The sequence below is a fragment of the Balearica regulorum genome, chromosome Z (genome assembly GCF_011004875.1).
Source record: "Balearica regulorum gibbericeps isolate bBalReg1 chromosome Z, bBalReg1.pri, whole genome shotgun sequence".
NCBI classification, from domain to species: domain Eukaryota; kingdom Metazoa; phylum Chordata; class Aves; order Gruiformes; family Gruidae; genus Balearica; species Balearica regulorum.
This window is the reverse complement of record NC_046220.1, coordinates 17,304,843-17,321,907: the sequence shown is the minus strand read 5'-3', so window position 1 is coordinate 17,321,907 and position 17,065 is coordinate 17,304,843. Positions and strand designations below refer to the sequence as shown.

General features: G+C 46.4%; 2 protein-coding genes across 2 annotated transcripts in view; both read left to right on the top strand.

Moving 5' to 3' along the window:
• The window catches only part of MCCC2 (methylcrotonyl-CoA carboxylase subunit 2), a 39,165-nt gene extending 36,014 nt beyond the window's left edge, over window positions 1–3,151 (top strand). The window contains exon 17 of the mRNA XM_075739791.1: window positions 2,718–3,151. Within this exon, the coding sequence (XP_075595906.1) occupies window positions 2,718–2,835 (118 nt within the window). The 3' untranslated portion in view covers window positions 2,836–3,151. The remainder of the gene's footprint in view (window positions 1–2,717) is intronic.
• A 6,569-nt stretch (window positions 3,152–9,720) lies between these two features.
• On the top strand, window positions 9,721–10,656 carry CARTPT (CART prepropeptide). The gene is made up of 3 exons (XM_075740549.1): window positions 9,721–9,901; window positions 10,004–10,087; window positions 10,185–10,656. The coding sequence occupies exons 1-3, from the start codon at window positions 9,746–9,748 to the stop codon at window positions 10,290–10,292; spliced, it is 348 nt and encodes a 115-aa protein (XP_075596664.1). The 5' UTR covers window positions 9,721–9,745; the 3' UTR covers window positions 10,293–10,656.
• Window positions 10,657–17,065: the final 6,409 nt, after the last annotated feature.

Here is a 17,065-nt window from a genome sequence, read left to right as displayed (position 1 = left end):
AAATTTGCTTAAAATTAGAAATTACAGTATTTGTTTTTACAGTTGTTTCTTTTACAGTCCGAAGAAAAAAAAAAAAGGGATTGTTGTTGACTTGATCTCAGAAAACTACTTTCCTTTTCACTGTTAATAGGGATCTTCTCCGTCCCTTCTGCAGGATTCATCTGACTGTATTAATCAAAATTAAATCAAGAGCTAAAATACGAGAAGCAGGAAAGAAAAGCATGTGCATTAAACTTTGGTAATGCATACTTCATGATGTTTCAAGGATAGGAAATAATCTATTTTGGCCATTCTGTCATGCTAGATTATATGAACAGGTATAACCACTGTCTCGGGGAAAAACAAAAGAATTGAAACAAATCTTAAGTAAGTCTCAGTAATACCAAGTTATAGATGGTCCTTTGGCTATTTTGAACAAAAAAGCTTCTGATTGGTTTTGCTGTATGGTAAGAAGCACTTACTCTGAGTTTCTTTTCAATGGAGTATTGTTAAAATGTGCCATAATATTTTAATGAGTTTTTACTTACAATTTAAAGCTACAGTTAGGAAAGGAGTTATTCACAGGAATCAGACTGCAAGAGCTTATACCATGCACTTTATCCAGAATATGGTATAGGCAATTCTTGTGTCTTCTGCAACAGAATTTGCTGTTAGTACCACTGCCATGCAGACGCAAGCATGGCTATTAGAATATTCCAACATATGGCTTACTAGCCCGCTAGAAAGGAGATACTGAGAATCCTAAAATGAGAACAGATTAAGTAGAGCTACAGTTTCCTCACATTTGTAATCTGGATTTATAGCTTCTTTTTTTCTTTTTTTTTTCTTTTTTTCTTTTTTCTTTTTTTTCTTTCTTTTTTCTTTCTTTTTTCTTTTTTTTTTTTTCCTTGAAAGAAGTTCTTTTTTGTTTTTCCAGTCTTCTTTGTACGCCAGTTGGGACCTGTCAGCCAGGTCAGTGACTACCACAGCTGCTGTGGTGTAAAATTTCTTTAATCAAGCTTTTGTTTTCAGTCCCAAAGAAGAAACAGTGTAATTTTGCCCAATTAACAGCAAAGTCTTCCCTTTTCCAAACCCCTTGCTCCTTTTGTACTTGAGCTGTGGTCTTGAGCCCCATTTAGGGTAAGTCTCCGCTACTTGAGGTGCCATGGTAAGATACATTTATAGTAGAACCTTCTCTCTGAGTTGGGTCTCTTTTTTCTTTTTTCTCTGCTAGTTGGAGAACAGACTCCTAAGCCAAGTCTGAACCCTTGTGCCTCATCTTGTTACAGGCGTCCTTTATTACAGTTTCACTTTGTGCATCCTAGGATAGATACATGTATTTGTTGTAAAAAAAAAAAAAATACATTGTCAGTCTCTTAATATTTTTATCAGATTCGTTGAATATTACTTTCACAGCAAATGACAAAGCAAGGATGGAAAACACTCAGAAGTGTCTGCTGCTGCCTTGAGTTTATCAGCATGTATTTATGTACCATTTGCAGTCCTCTTTCTTTTGGGGGTGAGGTTGGCACATTTAGTATTGAGAGAAGAGTGCAAAATACATTGTTTCCTGTCTAATTAGATTTTTTCCAATTAATCTCGAAAGAAAAAGAAATTTGCAGTTGGAAACTTCAGTTAGAAAGGAATGGCTATGCTTTCTCTTGGTAGACTTAGTCTTGGTTCCCTATTCATCACTCTTTCTTGTATTTTTAAATTTTCCACAGGCAAAGAATTAAACATTAGCCAACACTGAAGGAAGTTCAAAAAAGAATGTAAAATAAGTCTCTTTAGGGAAGGATGGGATGGAGGAGAAGCATCACTATCTTAACCAAAGATACTGTGCATATGTTTTGCAGACCCTGATTAAAGTGCATGCTTATTTAAGTGAGCCTTGGGTTGCAATGAGCACTGTGGTATCTTGTTTGCGTATCTTGCTGGGGAGGTAGTAGTTACACAATACTTAGTTTTGTGGCCTGCTGGGAGTTTTGACATGAATTTTTATTTTGGGTAGGATGGAGGTGTCATTTAGAATAGATGCCACAAGTACTTAAGTTTTTGGGTAATATCAAAGAGACTATTTACAAGTGTTTCTGAGTTTGGGGGTTTAGTGTTTGCTCATTCATAATTTAATTGCCTTCAGGACTGGGTTAAGGAGGGTGTTATCTTACAGTTGTTCAGAAATGGACTTCAGAAGAAATATATACAACAAATACTGGAAATACTTGAAATTTACTCTGGCTCTTTTAATGATGAAAGAATTAACACTAGTATCGTCCTCATCTGGCAGCTGAACTAACCCGAATAACGTAAATAATGATGTGACATATTCCTTAGAACAGTAGCATTCTTAATGGAAGAATATAGGTCATTGACAAAAGCTCATTTTCCATGTGAATATTAAAAAACAAAGAGGGTCTCTTTTCTCTAAGGTGCTGACTTCATACTAAAAATAAATATGAAGAATCTCATTTAAAATATGTAGACCTGACATTGTTCATTTATCCAAAATTTATACTGTGTTCTAGAAGACAAATTCCACGGAGTTGATACACACTAGTCTATTGCATTGATCGTTAAGGTAAATTAACTCCATGACTTCAAGCGTAATTTAGCTTTTTAGTCCACTCTCTTTAGTATAGCTCTTTCCAGTTTCATGTGCTTGAAAATCTACCCTTTCTATATGTTAATTTCCTTTAATTATTATTGTCTGATTTGTTGTTGTTTGTTTTTTTCCCTAGATTATGGGATGATGGAATTATTGATCCAGCTGACACAAGACTGGTTTTGGGCCTCAGTCTCAGTGCAGCATTAAATGCACCTATGAAGAAGACAGAATTTGGGGTTTTCAGGATGTAAACTTAAACATACGCTCATCAGAATTATCTCTGTATATTTTAATTGGGGCTGGAAAGCAAACTAACTACAGTGTTGAGGTGATTAAAAAATAAAGATTTGTACAATGCTATTTTTAATGGAAATGTCCTAATTATTTATTGGCACTGAGTAATCATCACACAGTGCTTCACTGTTTTGATCCTGATTTGAGATCAGTCACAGTGCTTGTGTAACACTGCATTACGTGAATAATCTGCAGCTTCTAATGTTATGCTTAATGTTTGACAAGAAACCACTGATACTATCTTTTATATAAATAAATCTGCTAAAAAAGCTACCTATTTGATGCTTATCAGCTCCTTTATTTCTTTTAATTCTTCTTTGTATGTCTCCTATAAATGTGAAATTTTCTTGCAATCCAACAAAAAAAATGTACATTCACTAATAAATTTTTTCAAAATAGAAATGCTGTAAGGGCAGCACAGCATGAAATTATAGATTTCACACAGTTGTTGGCATTTTTGGCCTTTCTCTGGCTTTCATCCAAAAAGCATCGCTCTTCTGTAGAGTTCCCTGAAGTCAAGAGAACCTGATGGATGCATAGTGCTTTCTGGAAGAGCTGGGGAGTGTGCACAGGTATCTGTGGGAGCTGCACGTTGCTGACAGCACTTCTGAAGAAGGGGGTTGGCTGCAAAGGTGTTTCAACGTCTTGCTTGTGCAATCCTTCTGGCAGTTTTAGTTTCATGAAGACAGAGCATTCTCCCCACGTAGATCAATGCTTCACCCAGGGCACATGACTGAATCCCACTGACTTAGGGCTACTGAGATGCTGGAGTGCTTTGGTTAATCTTATTTATTGTAGTTTGTTGCAGTGTAATGTTTTTCCAGAATTCAGTGTCTGTCACTTCATTTGTTCTCTTTAGAAGTACTGCACCTTGTACAAACTAAATGCTTGGCATGCAGTGTGCCTAGAATAAGGAGGTAAATGCTGTGTAACCTGGAACTAAGAAGGTGATTTTTATCTAGCTTTGCCCTACAGATGTCCAGATAACCATTAGAAGACTGCTAAAAGGCAGAAATATTCTTGATTGAGAATCAAATCCAGGAAGGGTTAGTGTATGTGGATGGAGGCCCTATCCTGCACTGGCCTGTGGGGAGAAAAAAGATTCCTGATAGGAGTAATCATCCTGGATAACAAGCTAGCTGTGGTCTTCCTAGACTTGCATGGCAGAGGAGTTCCCCTTAGACCCAGGAGGGGGAAGGAAGGTCTGCCAGCTGCTAGACCTTGCGGTGTCTCAGGCAGATGCAGAAGTGAAAATGAAAGACTTCTTTGGAATGGGGATTTTCAATGTAGAATACAGGGAGCCCAGCATATGTGGAGCTGTGAGGTCTCTGGTACACCTCTACATTGCACTAAAAGACCAAATTTCTCTCATTTTACTGAGAAGAAATCTTAGCCAAAATCTGATGTGTTCTGCACCACTAGAAAGATTACTTCTGTAGATCTGCACACATGTAATCTCACTGTTGTGCTTATGCATGTTCTTAGCATATTAAATACATATTTAGCAGGGAGTAACAGTTTTAAATACTGCAGTAAATGGCAACATGGGAGAGACCTGTGCTTTTGTGGCACTGATTCTTGTTCTGGTCTCACTAGACAAATTTGTAAATGTGTCAGGCGTGGTCCCAGGATTTCTTTATTCTGAGAGGTTGGCTGACATTATTTATGGTTGCTGAACTTCTGAAATGCCTTCAAAATTACCCTACTTTTAAATATGTATATATAACACATGGCCAGGGAGAACAAAGGTTTCAGACCGTGAGATGATTGCTATTAATGGCTTCCTATAAAAAGAAACACTCCCTATTTTCTCTGACTATGATTGAGTAATCAGTTAAGGCACCTGTTGTCTTTCTGGTCTAAATTATGCAGGTCACTTTCGTCAGTCTGTTATTCTCAAAGCCATAAGAGGTACTGCCTTTTTCTGCTAAGAAAACTGATCACTTTGGAATAATATTTTTGCTTTGAATATATTCTTTCAATGAGACTAGTAATAAAATCATTCTGAGTTGGAGACAGTAACGGATAATCCTGGTATACAGATAATGGAAGTAGATAAGTTTGGGAGGATTTGTGCTTCTGAGAGTGATAAGAATGTTCTGCTAATCAGATGAAACTCACCAGCAGTGGCTTAGCATCCTATCAGCATGTTCTGGTTAGAGGAGGTTATAGAGTAGGACCTTCACTGCAGACGAACGATTCAAGGAATCACTAGCAATTATCACTCTCCCACCGCACAGCAGAGTATTTTGGAAAAGCTTTTGCAGGTTAACACGCTATGCTTTGAATGTAGGTGCTGACTGTACATGTTGTGGATGATGTCACTCCAAAGGCAGAGGTGGCCTTTTGCTACCCAGAGATTTGCTGAAAAACTTTGTGGACTCACCAGGAGTGAGGATTGGACCCCATGCTCGTACCGCATTTGGTGATGTTGGTAGATCTATTTATGCTGGAGCATCACTTACCATTACACAGTTATTCTCACTTCCCATTGCCATTGATCTACCAGTGGGATCTCTTTTGGATGTTTAATGAAAGGAAATGTTACATAAACCTAAATAAATGGTAGCTGCTACTGCAGGGGTGTAAGATTCATGATGGCAGAGGCAACATAAAAGCTGTGGATGATTATTTCAAGACTTGTCCTACCCATCTCCAGTATGTATTCACTGTAGTATTGGAGCAGCTCACAACCATTAATCTCTGCTTACTGGAAAGGATGGTACCTAGGATGACACTGATTCTTCAGATGGAAGTTGAGGAACAAGGGAAATGGCTTTGCCATATCAAGCGCACAAACTGTGTTGGACCAGGACCTCCAACTTGGTGCTCTAGGCTTCCAGGGGACCTTTCTGCTCGCATTTGGTCTCACCTTGGGGATTCCTCATCTCAGCTGAATGCCTCCCTCCTGCCTCAGAGCAGTGGTGATGCCAAGAGGTTACCTAGTTCTAGCTCTCTTTGATAGGACAGGGCCTATTTAAGAGACATCAGCACTTAAGTATAAGGAATTTAAAAGGGCTAATACACCTTGAGGGTGTTTTCAAATGCCTCTGTAGAATGAAGTGGAAAGCTGTGAGTGAGGTGGGCTAAGCTGCTCGTCATGTACCTAGGGACTGTTGCAGTAACCAAGGGTGGTCTCAAATTACCTGGGCTGAGATGGTAAATTCAGGATGGATCATAAAAACCTACCCATTGCTATTTTCCTTTTTATTCTTGTGGCGCGTGGGAATATGCTGGGAACCACCAAAATTGGTGGCAGTTTGCATAACAAACATCAAGGGCAGAGCCTCTGGTACACAATCATTGTGAGGTTTGCGTGCCTGCTTCTAAGGCTGCAATGAGATGTGGCTAGTGCACGGCCTCTGCAATGGCTCTGCCTGCAGAAATGGAGAGCCTATAAATGTAATTTCTTAGAAGCCACTGGGTGACTGTTCCCACCCATCTTCCACCCATTTTGGGGTTAGTTTAATGGGGATTTTGTAGCCTCAGTGTTTGTGTTGGCATTTGGGTATGTACTGTTCTTATGAGAACCATCTTTTATTTAAATGGCATTTTTCCAATCTGTTACTCATCAAGATGAATTGGTATCTTCAGCTGAAACAGATGTTATCTTTCAAGTATGCCTCTGGACTCTTATTGCTTCAAATGTGGCAGAACCCTAATTTATCTTAGATTTTCCTTGCTGTTCCAGATTTCAGCCAAAGAAATATCTTGATTCGGAAAACCAATGATGGTATATTATATTAACTTCTTTTTTTTTAACTGAGGTTTATAAATTGAGGCAATTCAACAAAGCACTTAGAAAAGCCTGCTGCTTTTCAGCAAAGCCTTAAAGCCAGATGTCCACTTTCATGGCTCTGATTCAGTAGAGCACTTGAACAAATGCTTCACAGTAATCTCTATGGTCAAGTAGTCATAAAATCCATCCAACTCTGTGTCTACGTCAAGCCAAAACTAGAATGCTTAAATGCATCAGAACTGCTCAATGGATACTACATTATTTTGACATCAGTGTCAACAGAAACCTCCATTATTTTCCTGCTTTTAGAAGTACATTCAATTAATTGATCATGATGGAAGAGTGTGATTATGAAAAGCATATACCATGTACAACTTCAAAGACTATCCATTTGATACACAGATGTTAATGCACATTGGCTCTATCCTGTTTGTACCTCATCAGCAATAACGTTCGTACAGAGAAAATAAGTTAACTTTGAGAAGCTTGAATTAATGCATAGCTACAACGGAGCTGTCTGTGAGGTCTGATGACATTTCACATAGATTATCTGGAGCTGAGCTCTGTAGTGCCACAGACACCCCTAATTATAGCCAGTTGTCTTGTGACTGGCTACTGACGCTGTTGTCATGAAGTACCTGCCTTTTTGTAGCTGTAAACAGTGATTTTGCATTTTTATCCTGTGACCCCGTTCTGCTCCTTGACATGGTAGTTTCAGATGCTTTTTAATATTCAGCTATCCTGCATCCTACGACTTTTTTTACCCCCTGGTGCTGGAGACAAAGTCTACAAGAATGGCTGAATAGGGAGCAGGGTACAGGGACGTTTGCAGAGACAGTGTGATACAGACAGCAACACACAGAGAAACGTACAGTTCTGTGGGTGTCTGTAGCCAGACAGATGCAATGACTTTTGGAAATAGGAATTTGTAATTGCCTCCACATTCAATAATAATTTTACTAGGGGAGCTAACAAACTCAGCTTTTTTACATGGAAGTACAAGTTGGAAAGAAAACGATGTTTTTTGAGCATCTCTGTGGTGTTTTCAGCACTGCATGAGTAATCCTCATACTATAAAATATGGCTCAAATTTTTGGTCAGGCTTCATAGACACTGCTTTCAAAGTTGGATAGGTCATATATCTGCCTCTCCATATGAAGTGTTGCATTTTTCTTAGCCTGTGTTATTTCTCTGCTCTAAGAAACTTTGCCTCAGCAAGCCCATCATTTCCAGTACTTCACACAGCTGCATTTTTGCTCCAGCCAGGGAGGTGGGATTTGCTGTGAGTGGTTTACCATCAGCCTGATGTCTGACATCTTAGCCTTCCTCATGGCAAAATGAGACTGGAGGATTCATGCAAACACACAGAGGTTCTCTACTCTGAACAGCAATTACAAATGAGACCTTTGCTGGATGTCATGATCAACAGGAGTGTGTGGGAGGAGGTAAGAGCAAGTGGTGAACACGGCTCTGGAAGCTAGCAACATGATAGTCAGAGAGATCAGAGTCTTTTTATTGCCTCAAACAAAATGGTGCTGTTGAAAATTACTTGTTAAGCTGCGCTGCTCTTGGTCCCTTTAAATGCTGACTTCCTCTTTGGAAAAGTATGTCCCTGGACCAGTTTAATTTTCTTTAGACAGCCTTTTTTTTTCTTTTTTTCTTTTTTTTTTTTTTTGTGTATGTTTTTTTTTGCCTTTCCAAGCTGTTCCTAGCTCCCCTACAAACAACCAGCTAGGAAAATTTTGTTACCGAGGCTTTCAAGATTCCTCCTTCTCCAGATGATCCTCCCTCCACCTAGGGAGACCCAGCTCAGCTCCTTCTACCACTGTTTGGAGAGCAGGAACATCCCCATGCCACTGCAGAGCTGGGAGTGGAGCCTCCACACAGGCAGACCCTGCTTGCGTCCCCTCGTCCCCACAATCGTTATACCAGAGGGCTAAATGTCTCACACCAGCAAAGCTGCTGCTCAGGTTCCCCCCTGTTTTGCCCCAGCCTCAGCCCAGATTTGTGAGCCTGGAGAGGGCTGAGCACTGCCCCTCATCTTGCATGCTCCCCTTGGCATGCTACTGCTTCTCTCAGTGGGGGAATCTGCTCCTGTCTTCCTCCTGCCCCCACCATGACCATGAGGCTTGGGCAGGTTTGGGCCTGCCAGGGAGCTTTTCAGCCACGGTGTCGATGAACATGAGGCCACCAAGCTTGTAGAGCCGAGCGTCAGTAGGAAGGTCTGAAGGGAGATGAATGCGATAATGCTAAGCCTCCTTTTGGTGACTGTGCTTCTTCTCTCCCTAAAAGGAGGTGACTTCATTTCACACACAGGATGGATGGTGTCCACTGAGCACCTGCTCAGTAATATGGTATTTGGCCTCAGGCACCTTTTCACAGTTCTGCTCCAAGTACCAGCAATTACTTTTATCCTGGGTCTCTTGATGCTCCTTCTTACCTTGCTCTCATGGCCCTGAGCCTTCCCACCGTGTTGGCAGTCCCACCTGTCCCCATTCAAACATCCCATCCTCACCATCTTTATCTCCCCCCCCCAATTCCTTCAGGTTAGTCCTCCCATCCTGACTCTTCCTCCCATCACACCACACTTTTCCTTAGCCCTTGGGCTTAGCCCACAGGCTACTAACTCTCCCTTCTTTCTGATCTCTACGTTGATTTCCAAGCCTGGTCTCCCCAGAGCCCAACCTCCACTCGCTTCTGCAGGTGTCCCATCGGCCTCCCTGTCCCTCCTCCTTCCCGAACCCCACGGGCGTGGGAAGAGCCTCCCATTCCTTTCGCACAACATGGGGACGGCCCGGCCCTTCGCCCTGCACAAGACACGGCGTGTGGACAGGCGAGCGGGCGGGCCGTTTTCCCCTCGTTCGCTCTCACAGACGGCTCCGCTGTTTGTGCCGAGCCTGGTCGGACAGAGGGCGAGCCGTGCCGGGGGACAACTTCTGCCGGAGCAGCTGGCTTTGGGGCAAAAACTTGGGCGGTCGGGAGGTGCGGGGGCCGAGCCGTGCCGTGCCGTGCCGTGCCGTGCCGTGCGGAGCCGAGGCGCGGCGCGGCGGCGGGGGGCGCTGACGCACGGCGGGGCCGGCGCGGCTCTATAAAGGCGGCGGCGGCGGCGGCGGCGGGGCGGCAGCACCATGGAGAGCTGCCGGGCGCTGGCGCTCTGCGCCGTGGCGGCTGCGCTGCTGCTGGGCGCCCGCGGGCAGGGGCCGACCCCGCCGCGCCGCGCCCGCGACCTGGGCACCCCCGGAGGCGGCGGAGACGGCGGCGGCGCCTCCCGAGAGAAGGAGCTGGTGGGGCGGGGGACCGGGACCGGGATCGGGACCGGGGCCGGGGCGGGGGGCGCCGCCCGGCCGGGCGCGGCCTGACGGGGGCTGTGGGGGGTCTCTCGGCAGATCGAGGCGCTGCAGGAGGTGCTGGAGAAGCTGAAGAGCAAGAGAGTCCCGCACTACGAGAAGAAGTTCGGGCAGGTGCCCATGGTGAGTGCGCCGGCGGGGCGGGGCGGGACGGGACGGGACGGGACGGGACGGGGCGGCCGCCGGCGGTGCCCCCCTCACGGCCTGCCGCTGCCCGCAGTGCGACGCAGGGGAGCAGTGCGCCGTGAGGAAGGGGGCCCGCATCGGGAAGCTCTGCGACTGTCCCCGGAGAACTTCGTGCAATTCCTTTCTCCTCAAGTGCCTGTAAGCGGGGGCGCCCCGGGACAACCCGCCGGGAGCGCAGGCACCGACGTCTCCCCACCCCGACGTGCCGGCCCGGGGCGGCGGCGGCGACTTCCCTCCGCCCGTCCGCCCGAGAAACGCGGTGAGAGGCCCCCGTGTCGCCCGTGTAACGCCGTCCGTGACATCTGACATCCGTGGAGCTGTTTTCTTTCTCTCCTACCCCCTCCTTCCTCCCCTCCTTCCCCATTTGATTTTGTCCATCCAGGAAAAACCCAGCCTGTGCCTTGCAGAGTAGAGGTGCCGGTACCGGGAGTTGCAGTGTCGTGCTGGTGCAGAGCTGAGTTGTACGGCTGGCCACGTACCGTGCCCCGGGGTGCCCGGTCCCTTCCCGAGGCAAGGAACATCCACCCGCTGCCGGCCAGAGGGGCCTGGGTGGTTGTGAGTGTGGGGGAAGGCTGTGTTCAAAACACCCTGACCCCCTTTTTCTCACCCTGCAGCTGAGAGGGCCCAACCAACACCACCGGTTTCAGGTTGAGTCCAGCCGTGCTCACCCTGTGCTGGAGAAAGTCCCACATGAGATAGCGGTGGCGTTCGGGGGTCCGGCACTAGCCTGGCTGGGGTGGGGCTGGGAGGAAATAGATTGCTTTACCGGAGCCACCACGGAGAAGAAGCTGTCTGCATCCGTTGCAAACTACCAGGGGATATCCTAGTCATCTAGACCAAATTGCTCACGTTTCTACAATGAACTGATGTATATAAGTATGTCTGTCCTCCACAGGTACACTGTGTGTTTCAGCAAACTCATGACATGGTTTAATCCTTTGTTTGTCTCCATTAATAAAGTCACTGTTCTGATGACAGTGTTTTGGCAGAAGTTTTAATTTCACACACGGGAATCCCTTCCATTCAGAGGGAGAGGCTGAGGGTTACTCCAAAATCACTGCAACTGCCTGCATTACTGCATGCTGTAGTCAGGCTGTCAGCCAGGTCAGGGGCAGGGCTGGAGACTGAGGCTCATGTCTTCTGGTTCTGGCTTGGCTGATGGCTGCTCCCTGTCCCACAGGTGCCCAGAGGGACCCTGATGATCACAGTTGCTTTGGGCCTCAGGTCTTCCTTTGGGAGACGGCATGTTTCATCCCAGCTGCAGGGATTGGGCTAGGGAGGCAATGCAGGGGGGCCAACCACCATCTGCTGGATCATCTTTTCTGCTTTGCATTTTATTCTCATAAAACAGGCATCACTGAAGGGATTTCTTGCCTCTCCCTGGGTCACAATTCATCTGTGGGTGTCTGTGCCAGAATCAGCTCTTATTTCTACCAGCAGGGAGATGAGGGGCTGCATGGGCCAAGGCAGACGTGGGGGAAAAACACTCCTCCAAACATGTTTCATATTTGGTGCTGAAGAAAGAACAATTTAGGTGAGAGACTTGTGAGGAAAAAGAGATTTCCGTAATGCACTTGCTTTACTCCTGAGGAGTAAGAGCATATGAGCAAGCCTGGCTGAAAGAGATTGTCGTGGTTTAGGCCCAGCCGGCAGCTGAGCGCCACGCGGCCGCTCACTCACTCCTTCCCCAGCATGATGGGGAGGAGAAGTTAACAAAAGGCTCGGGTCGAGATAAGGACAGGGAGAGCTAATTATCATCACGAGCAAAACAAAACTGAACTTAGAAAGAGGGATTCATCTAATTTATTACTAAACAGAATAGAGCAATGAAAAAAAAACCAAGTAACATCAAGCCTTAAAACACCTCCCCCACCCCTCCCCCCTTCCCGGGCTCAACATCACTCCCGGCTTCAAACCTCCTCCCCCCCCCCCTCAGGGGGGGGGGGGGGGGGGGATGGGGGGAGGGGGATGGGGGTTGCGGTCAGTGCAGCGCACGTTGTTTCTGCCGCTTCGTTGTCCTCGGGGGGAGGACTCCTCTCATCCTTCCCCTGCTCCAAAATGGAGTCTCTCCCACGGGCTACAGTCCTTCCCGAACTGCTCCGGCGTGGTCTCTTCCATGGGGTGCAGACCTTTAGGTGAAAACTGTTGCAGCATGGGTCTCCCACGGGGTCACAAGTCCTGCCACCAAAACCTGCCCTGGCGTGGGCTCCCCTCTTCACGGGTCTACCGGTCCGGCCAGGGACTTGCTTCAGCCCGGGCTTCCCACAGGCCACAGCCTCCCTTGGGTACCTCCACCTGCTCCAGCGTAGGGTCCTCCACGGGCTGCAGGTGGAATCTCTACACCCCCTCATCGGTCCTCCATGGGCTGCAGGGGAACAGCCTGCTTCACCATGGTTTTCACCACGGGCTGCAGGGGGATCTCTGCTCCGGTGTCTGGAGCACCTCCTCCTCCCCCCTCCTCCTGCACTGACCTTGATGTTACATCTCCGCACTTCCCCCTCCGGAAGTAAAAAAACTTCCCACCTTCTTAAATATGTTATCACAGAGGCGCTGATTGGCTTGGCCTTGGCCAGGGGCGGGCCCATCTTGGGGCTGGCTGGCATTGGCTCTACCAGACACTGTGGAAGCTTCTAGAAGCTCCTCACAGGAGCCACCCCTATAACCCATGCCCCCACCCGCTACCAAAACCTTGCCACACAAACCCAACACAGAGATACAGAAAAAAATGACTGCAAAAAGAGACATGCACTGTTTGTTTGTTCGTTCGGGTTTTTTTCCAGGACAGGGATGAGTTCTTAGCCCAGAGAAAGAGAAAATAAACAGCAGCTGGAAACATCCAGAGAGAGGATGAAGGCTGGTGGAGCGGGTGGGGCCACAGGGCCGGGGGATGCCGTGCACAGGCAAGATAGTACCGATATGGGGGACTGTGTATGTTGGGAGGGGGCAGGAAGGGATTGTTAAAGTAGGGCAGAAGCCATGGTGCAAGTGGTGGGAACACTGTTCGGGGAGGACCTTGCAAAGAGAAAGGGAAATGAAGTGAGCAGGGATGGACCAGTGGGATTTTCCGGGCAGAGCTGGCAACCAGCTGTGACTGCAATTTTTGTGCCAGTGGGTGGGTGCTGGTCAGCGGGGGAGAGGTGTGATAATGCATTTGCAGGACTGGAGTGTTAGGTTTTGTAAATTGGTAACTGTGCTTCTGAATGTCTTTATGGCATTTCCCAGAGGCATTTACCTTGATTTCTTGTGGAATAATGAAATCATTTTTGTAGCATCTGGGTTCGGTTTCCCCCACCCCTACAATAAAAAGGACTTATATTTAGGTGCTGGATGCTTTCAGGCATGAAGCACATAGTCTGGCTCTTTGGTGGTCCCCTCAACACTGAGTCCAGCCCTAGGTATCACAGCCATCTCAGTGAACCAGGTCCAGTATAGATCATCTCAACATGTAACATTTTTACTGAAGGTTTACTTACACAAAATTGGACTGAAACATGAAATACTGGACTAAAATATACCAAGCATTATTCAGCTTGTGTGTTAATTTTATAGTTCTTGTTTGCCTGATCATAGTGCTCAAAATTGTAAACATGGATTAAATAAAGATCAAAATTATAAATCTAAACCCTAACTTAAAGAAACTGGGATTCATGGTTCACTTGCATGATGCTGTCATTATGAGAGTATTCTCTGCAAGGTGTGTGCACCAGCCTGAGGGCTCTTACCACTTTGATTATGCTCATGACCACTTACATTACATTACAGTTATTTCTGTTGTACAGATTGGAAAAAGCACATGAGGACGGAAACCTGTGCTGTTAACAGTCAGGATAAAGTTGGCATTTGCTTATTTTTCACTCCTAAAATCAATCACATGAGATGACACCGTTTTTCATTTAACAGACCTCTTGATGTCATCTTTCATTTTGACTGGTTTGGACACACTCTGTCATGGTGTTTTATAAGCAAGGAAGTGCCTATACCTCTGGGAGTCTCCAGTGTCCTTTGCACAGAAGGTTGTAATGTCCTCAAGGGCCACCATGGGCCTCGAGGACCATTCCTGCTCTCCCCCAGGGCTTCTCCTCACCCTGCCCATCACCTAGGACCTCATTTCAGCCCTACTTGGAGCCCTCAGCTTGTGCCCCACTGATGACAGAGGGTGTCAGTCTCCAGCTCCCCACAGCACTGTCCTGCTCAGCCACGGGCCCATAGGCTGATGTGCACCCATCCCTGAGGAGGTCCCTGATGCTCTTTGGCCTGCCCTGCTACCTCTCTGAGGGGGTGAGATGGGTCTGGCTGTGAGGGTCTGCCCTGCCATGCTGGGGGCAGCCCCCAATGGTCCCAGCTCCCAGCAGCCCCTGCTGCGGGATGCACCACAGCACTTGACAGAATACACCCACAGGTGCTGTGGTAGATGGACAGCTGGAGGCCAATTGTCAGTGATGTACCCCAGGGACAACACTGGTGTCAATATCATTTAACATCTTCATTAATGACCTGGATGATGGTCCAAAGTGAACCGTGCAGTTCAATACAGGGAAATGCCCTGGGGAGGAACAGCCCCAGGAACCAGGACAGGCTCTCTTGGCCCAAGTAGGAGAGTTGGGTCCTACCACACAGCTGAGGACCATGCAGCTCAACAGGAACTTAACATGGCCTCGTGGCAGACTCAGCTTCATATCTTCTTTGCAAAGGGTCTGAGTTCTGCACATATCACTTTTCTACTCACCAAAAAGAAAAAAAAAAAAAGAGAGAGAAGGGACAGAGCAGCTCCTACCCATTCCTCTGTGAGCATTGATCCAGAGTACAAGGTCAGTGATGAGAGCAACATCAAGGACACATTCCTCAATGAACTGCTGGATGAAACAGGAGGACAATCATGCAGAAAGCAGAAAGGGGCCAGAGCAGCTCGTGGCGAGGCCACAAGCCTGTTGCCGTGGTTTGGACCTGTTGTGGAAAGACTATTCAGGAATAAACCCTTCCTGGACTATCCTGTCCCTCTCCTGACTCTAGACTCTGCAGAAAAGCTAATGGAGCCCTGTGACTGGATGAGAACAGAAACTGAGGTTGTCTTAGTCAACATCAGTGAGGGGGGCATGGAACATACTAACACTACCAAGATGGGCCCTGCACACCACTTATCTGAGCGCCCAAAACAAGCACTACAGCTTTTGAGGGTTCATCTTGGGTTTAGACAGCAGAGATGGCTGTAAGAAAGTTTGGACTCAATCCTATGGTTCAGAAATAATGTGTTTATTGGGCATGAAATGAAAAACCTCTGCTACCTCAATTGTCAGCCCATTAGGACTCAACCACGGTAAATCTACTTGCTTGCTGACAACTCCATTTCAAGATCATAACATTCTCTTTGATTGGATATTCCAGCTGGAAAGACATGTGAAGAGAAAACTACTCCTGAAAGACTGGCTGGCAGACCCTTTCTTTCTGTGCAGTGGTTTGACCAGCAACTTCTGCTGGCCCCAGTGCCCAGAGGATCACTGCTATGAGCCTGGGCTCCTCATGAGCTTCTGGGACTTCTGGTAGCTCCCAGGCCCCTGGGTCTGGCTAAATGCATTATACACCTTCTTAACTACTGTACATACCAAGACTGAAACAAAGAGAAAAAGCATAGCAAATAAGTGTTAATTCAAGGTGATGTTATTTATTAATGATCCCTAAATCTACCTGAAGGAAATAAAAATTAAATATCGTGCTGGAAATCAAAGAACTCGTGGAGAAAACCCACCTCTGTCACTAGTCTGACCCCAACCAAATAAGCTAGTTGAATGGCAAGCAGCAGCACAAAGTGGCCCAGCTGGATTGTGCTGTTTGTCTCCTCTCCTTGCTTTCCGTAGGCTTTCCTCATGTTGTACCTGCTAGCATAGAGTGTGATCCACCTTCTTGAGCATGCTGAACATCTTCTCAGAAACCACCTAGTCAGAAAGTCCAAGACAAAGATGATCAGTTTACATTGCTCATCTGCAGCCAAGTTTTCTCCAGGAGGTTTCCACACAATTCACGGACTTGGTATCCATAGTGGAGGCAGAATAGGTGCTGTTTTTCATTAGCCAGAATCAGGAAAATGTATGCATTTGAGTGGCAGCCTCTGGGGTAGAAGATGGGGCACCTACTGAGAGGATAATTGAGATTCCTATCAGGAGAAGTCACGGAGTTTGGAGATAATGTTGCATGGACACAGTACATTTCACACCCCCTGGAAAAATCACATGGCATTTTCTGCTAGGGTGGATTTTAATGCTGCTTGAGTTCTCAGGGTTTTTTGCTGGTTTGGGGGGTTTTCCCCCCTTTCTTTTGGTACCTCATTCTTTGAGTTACCCAAGAAAACATTTAATGTAACAGTCAACACTGATGTGACATGTCTGTGGATGTTTTCAGGCTTTCTAACTGTTTGTAACTTGTATGGAAGTACATGACATTGCATCCACTTGACTGCTCTTCCTTGTAAGATTTCCATTTAACATAAGTAGTGGAGTCTTTATGCCTTTGTGCTGGTGGTGGATCCACCACAGGCTGAAGCTGGGCAAAATAAAATCTGTAGATGGCAGTGTTGCAATGTACTAAAATTCTCAGCAAGCAGCTGTCTCTGATCTAAATGTGTTAGCTTAACTGTGATGAATGGGAGGCTGGATTATCCCATTTTGGGGATTGGATTAGGTGGGGTTTTTTATAAAGCAAGTTAGAGCACACAGCTGTACTTTGCCTGGCTAGAGTATCTGTGACCCTTTACAATCCCAGCAAGTCACCTTTAAACCTAGATCTCTGCAAGGTGTGACGACACTCTTGCTGTGAAGGCAGGTTGCAGAAAAAGGGACACAGGAACCTGAGCAGACTTAACTGGGGCTTTCAACTCTCCCCCTGAACCCTCACTGCACCTGTGTGAGCCCCGTTTCAGCTCAG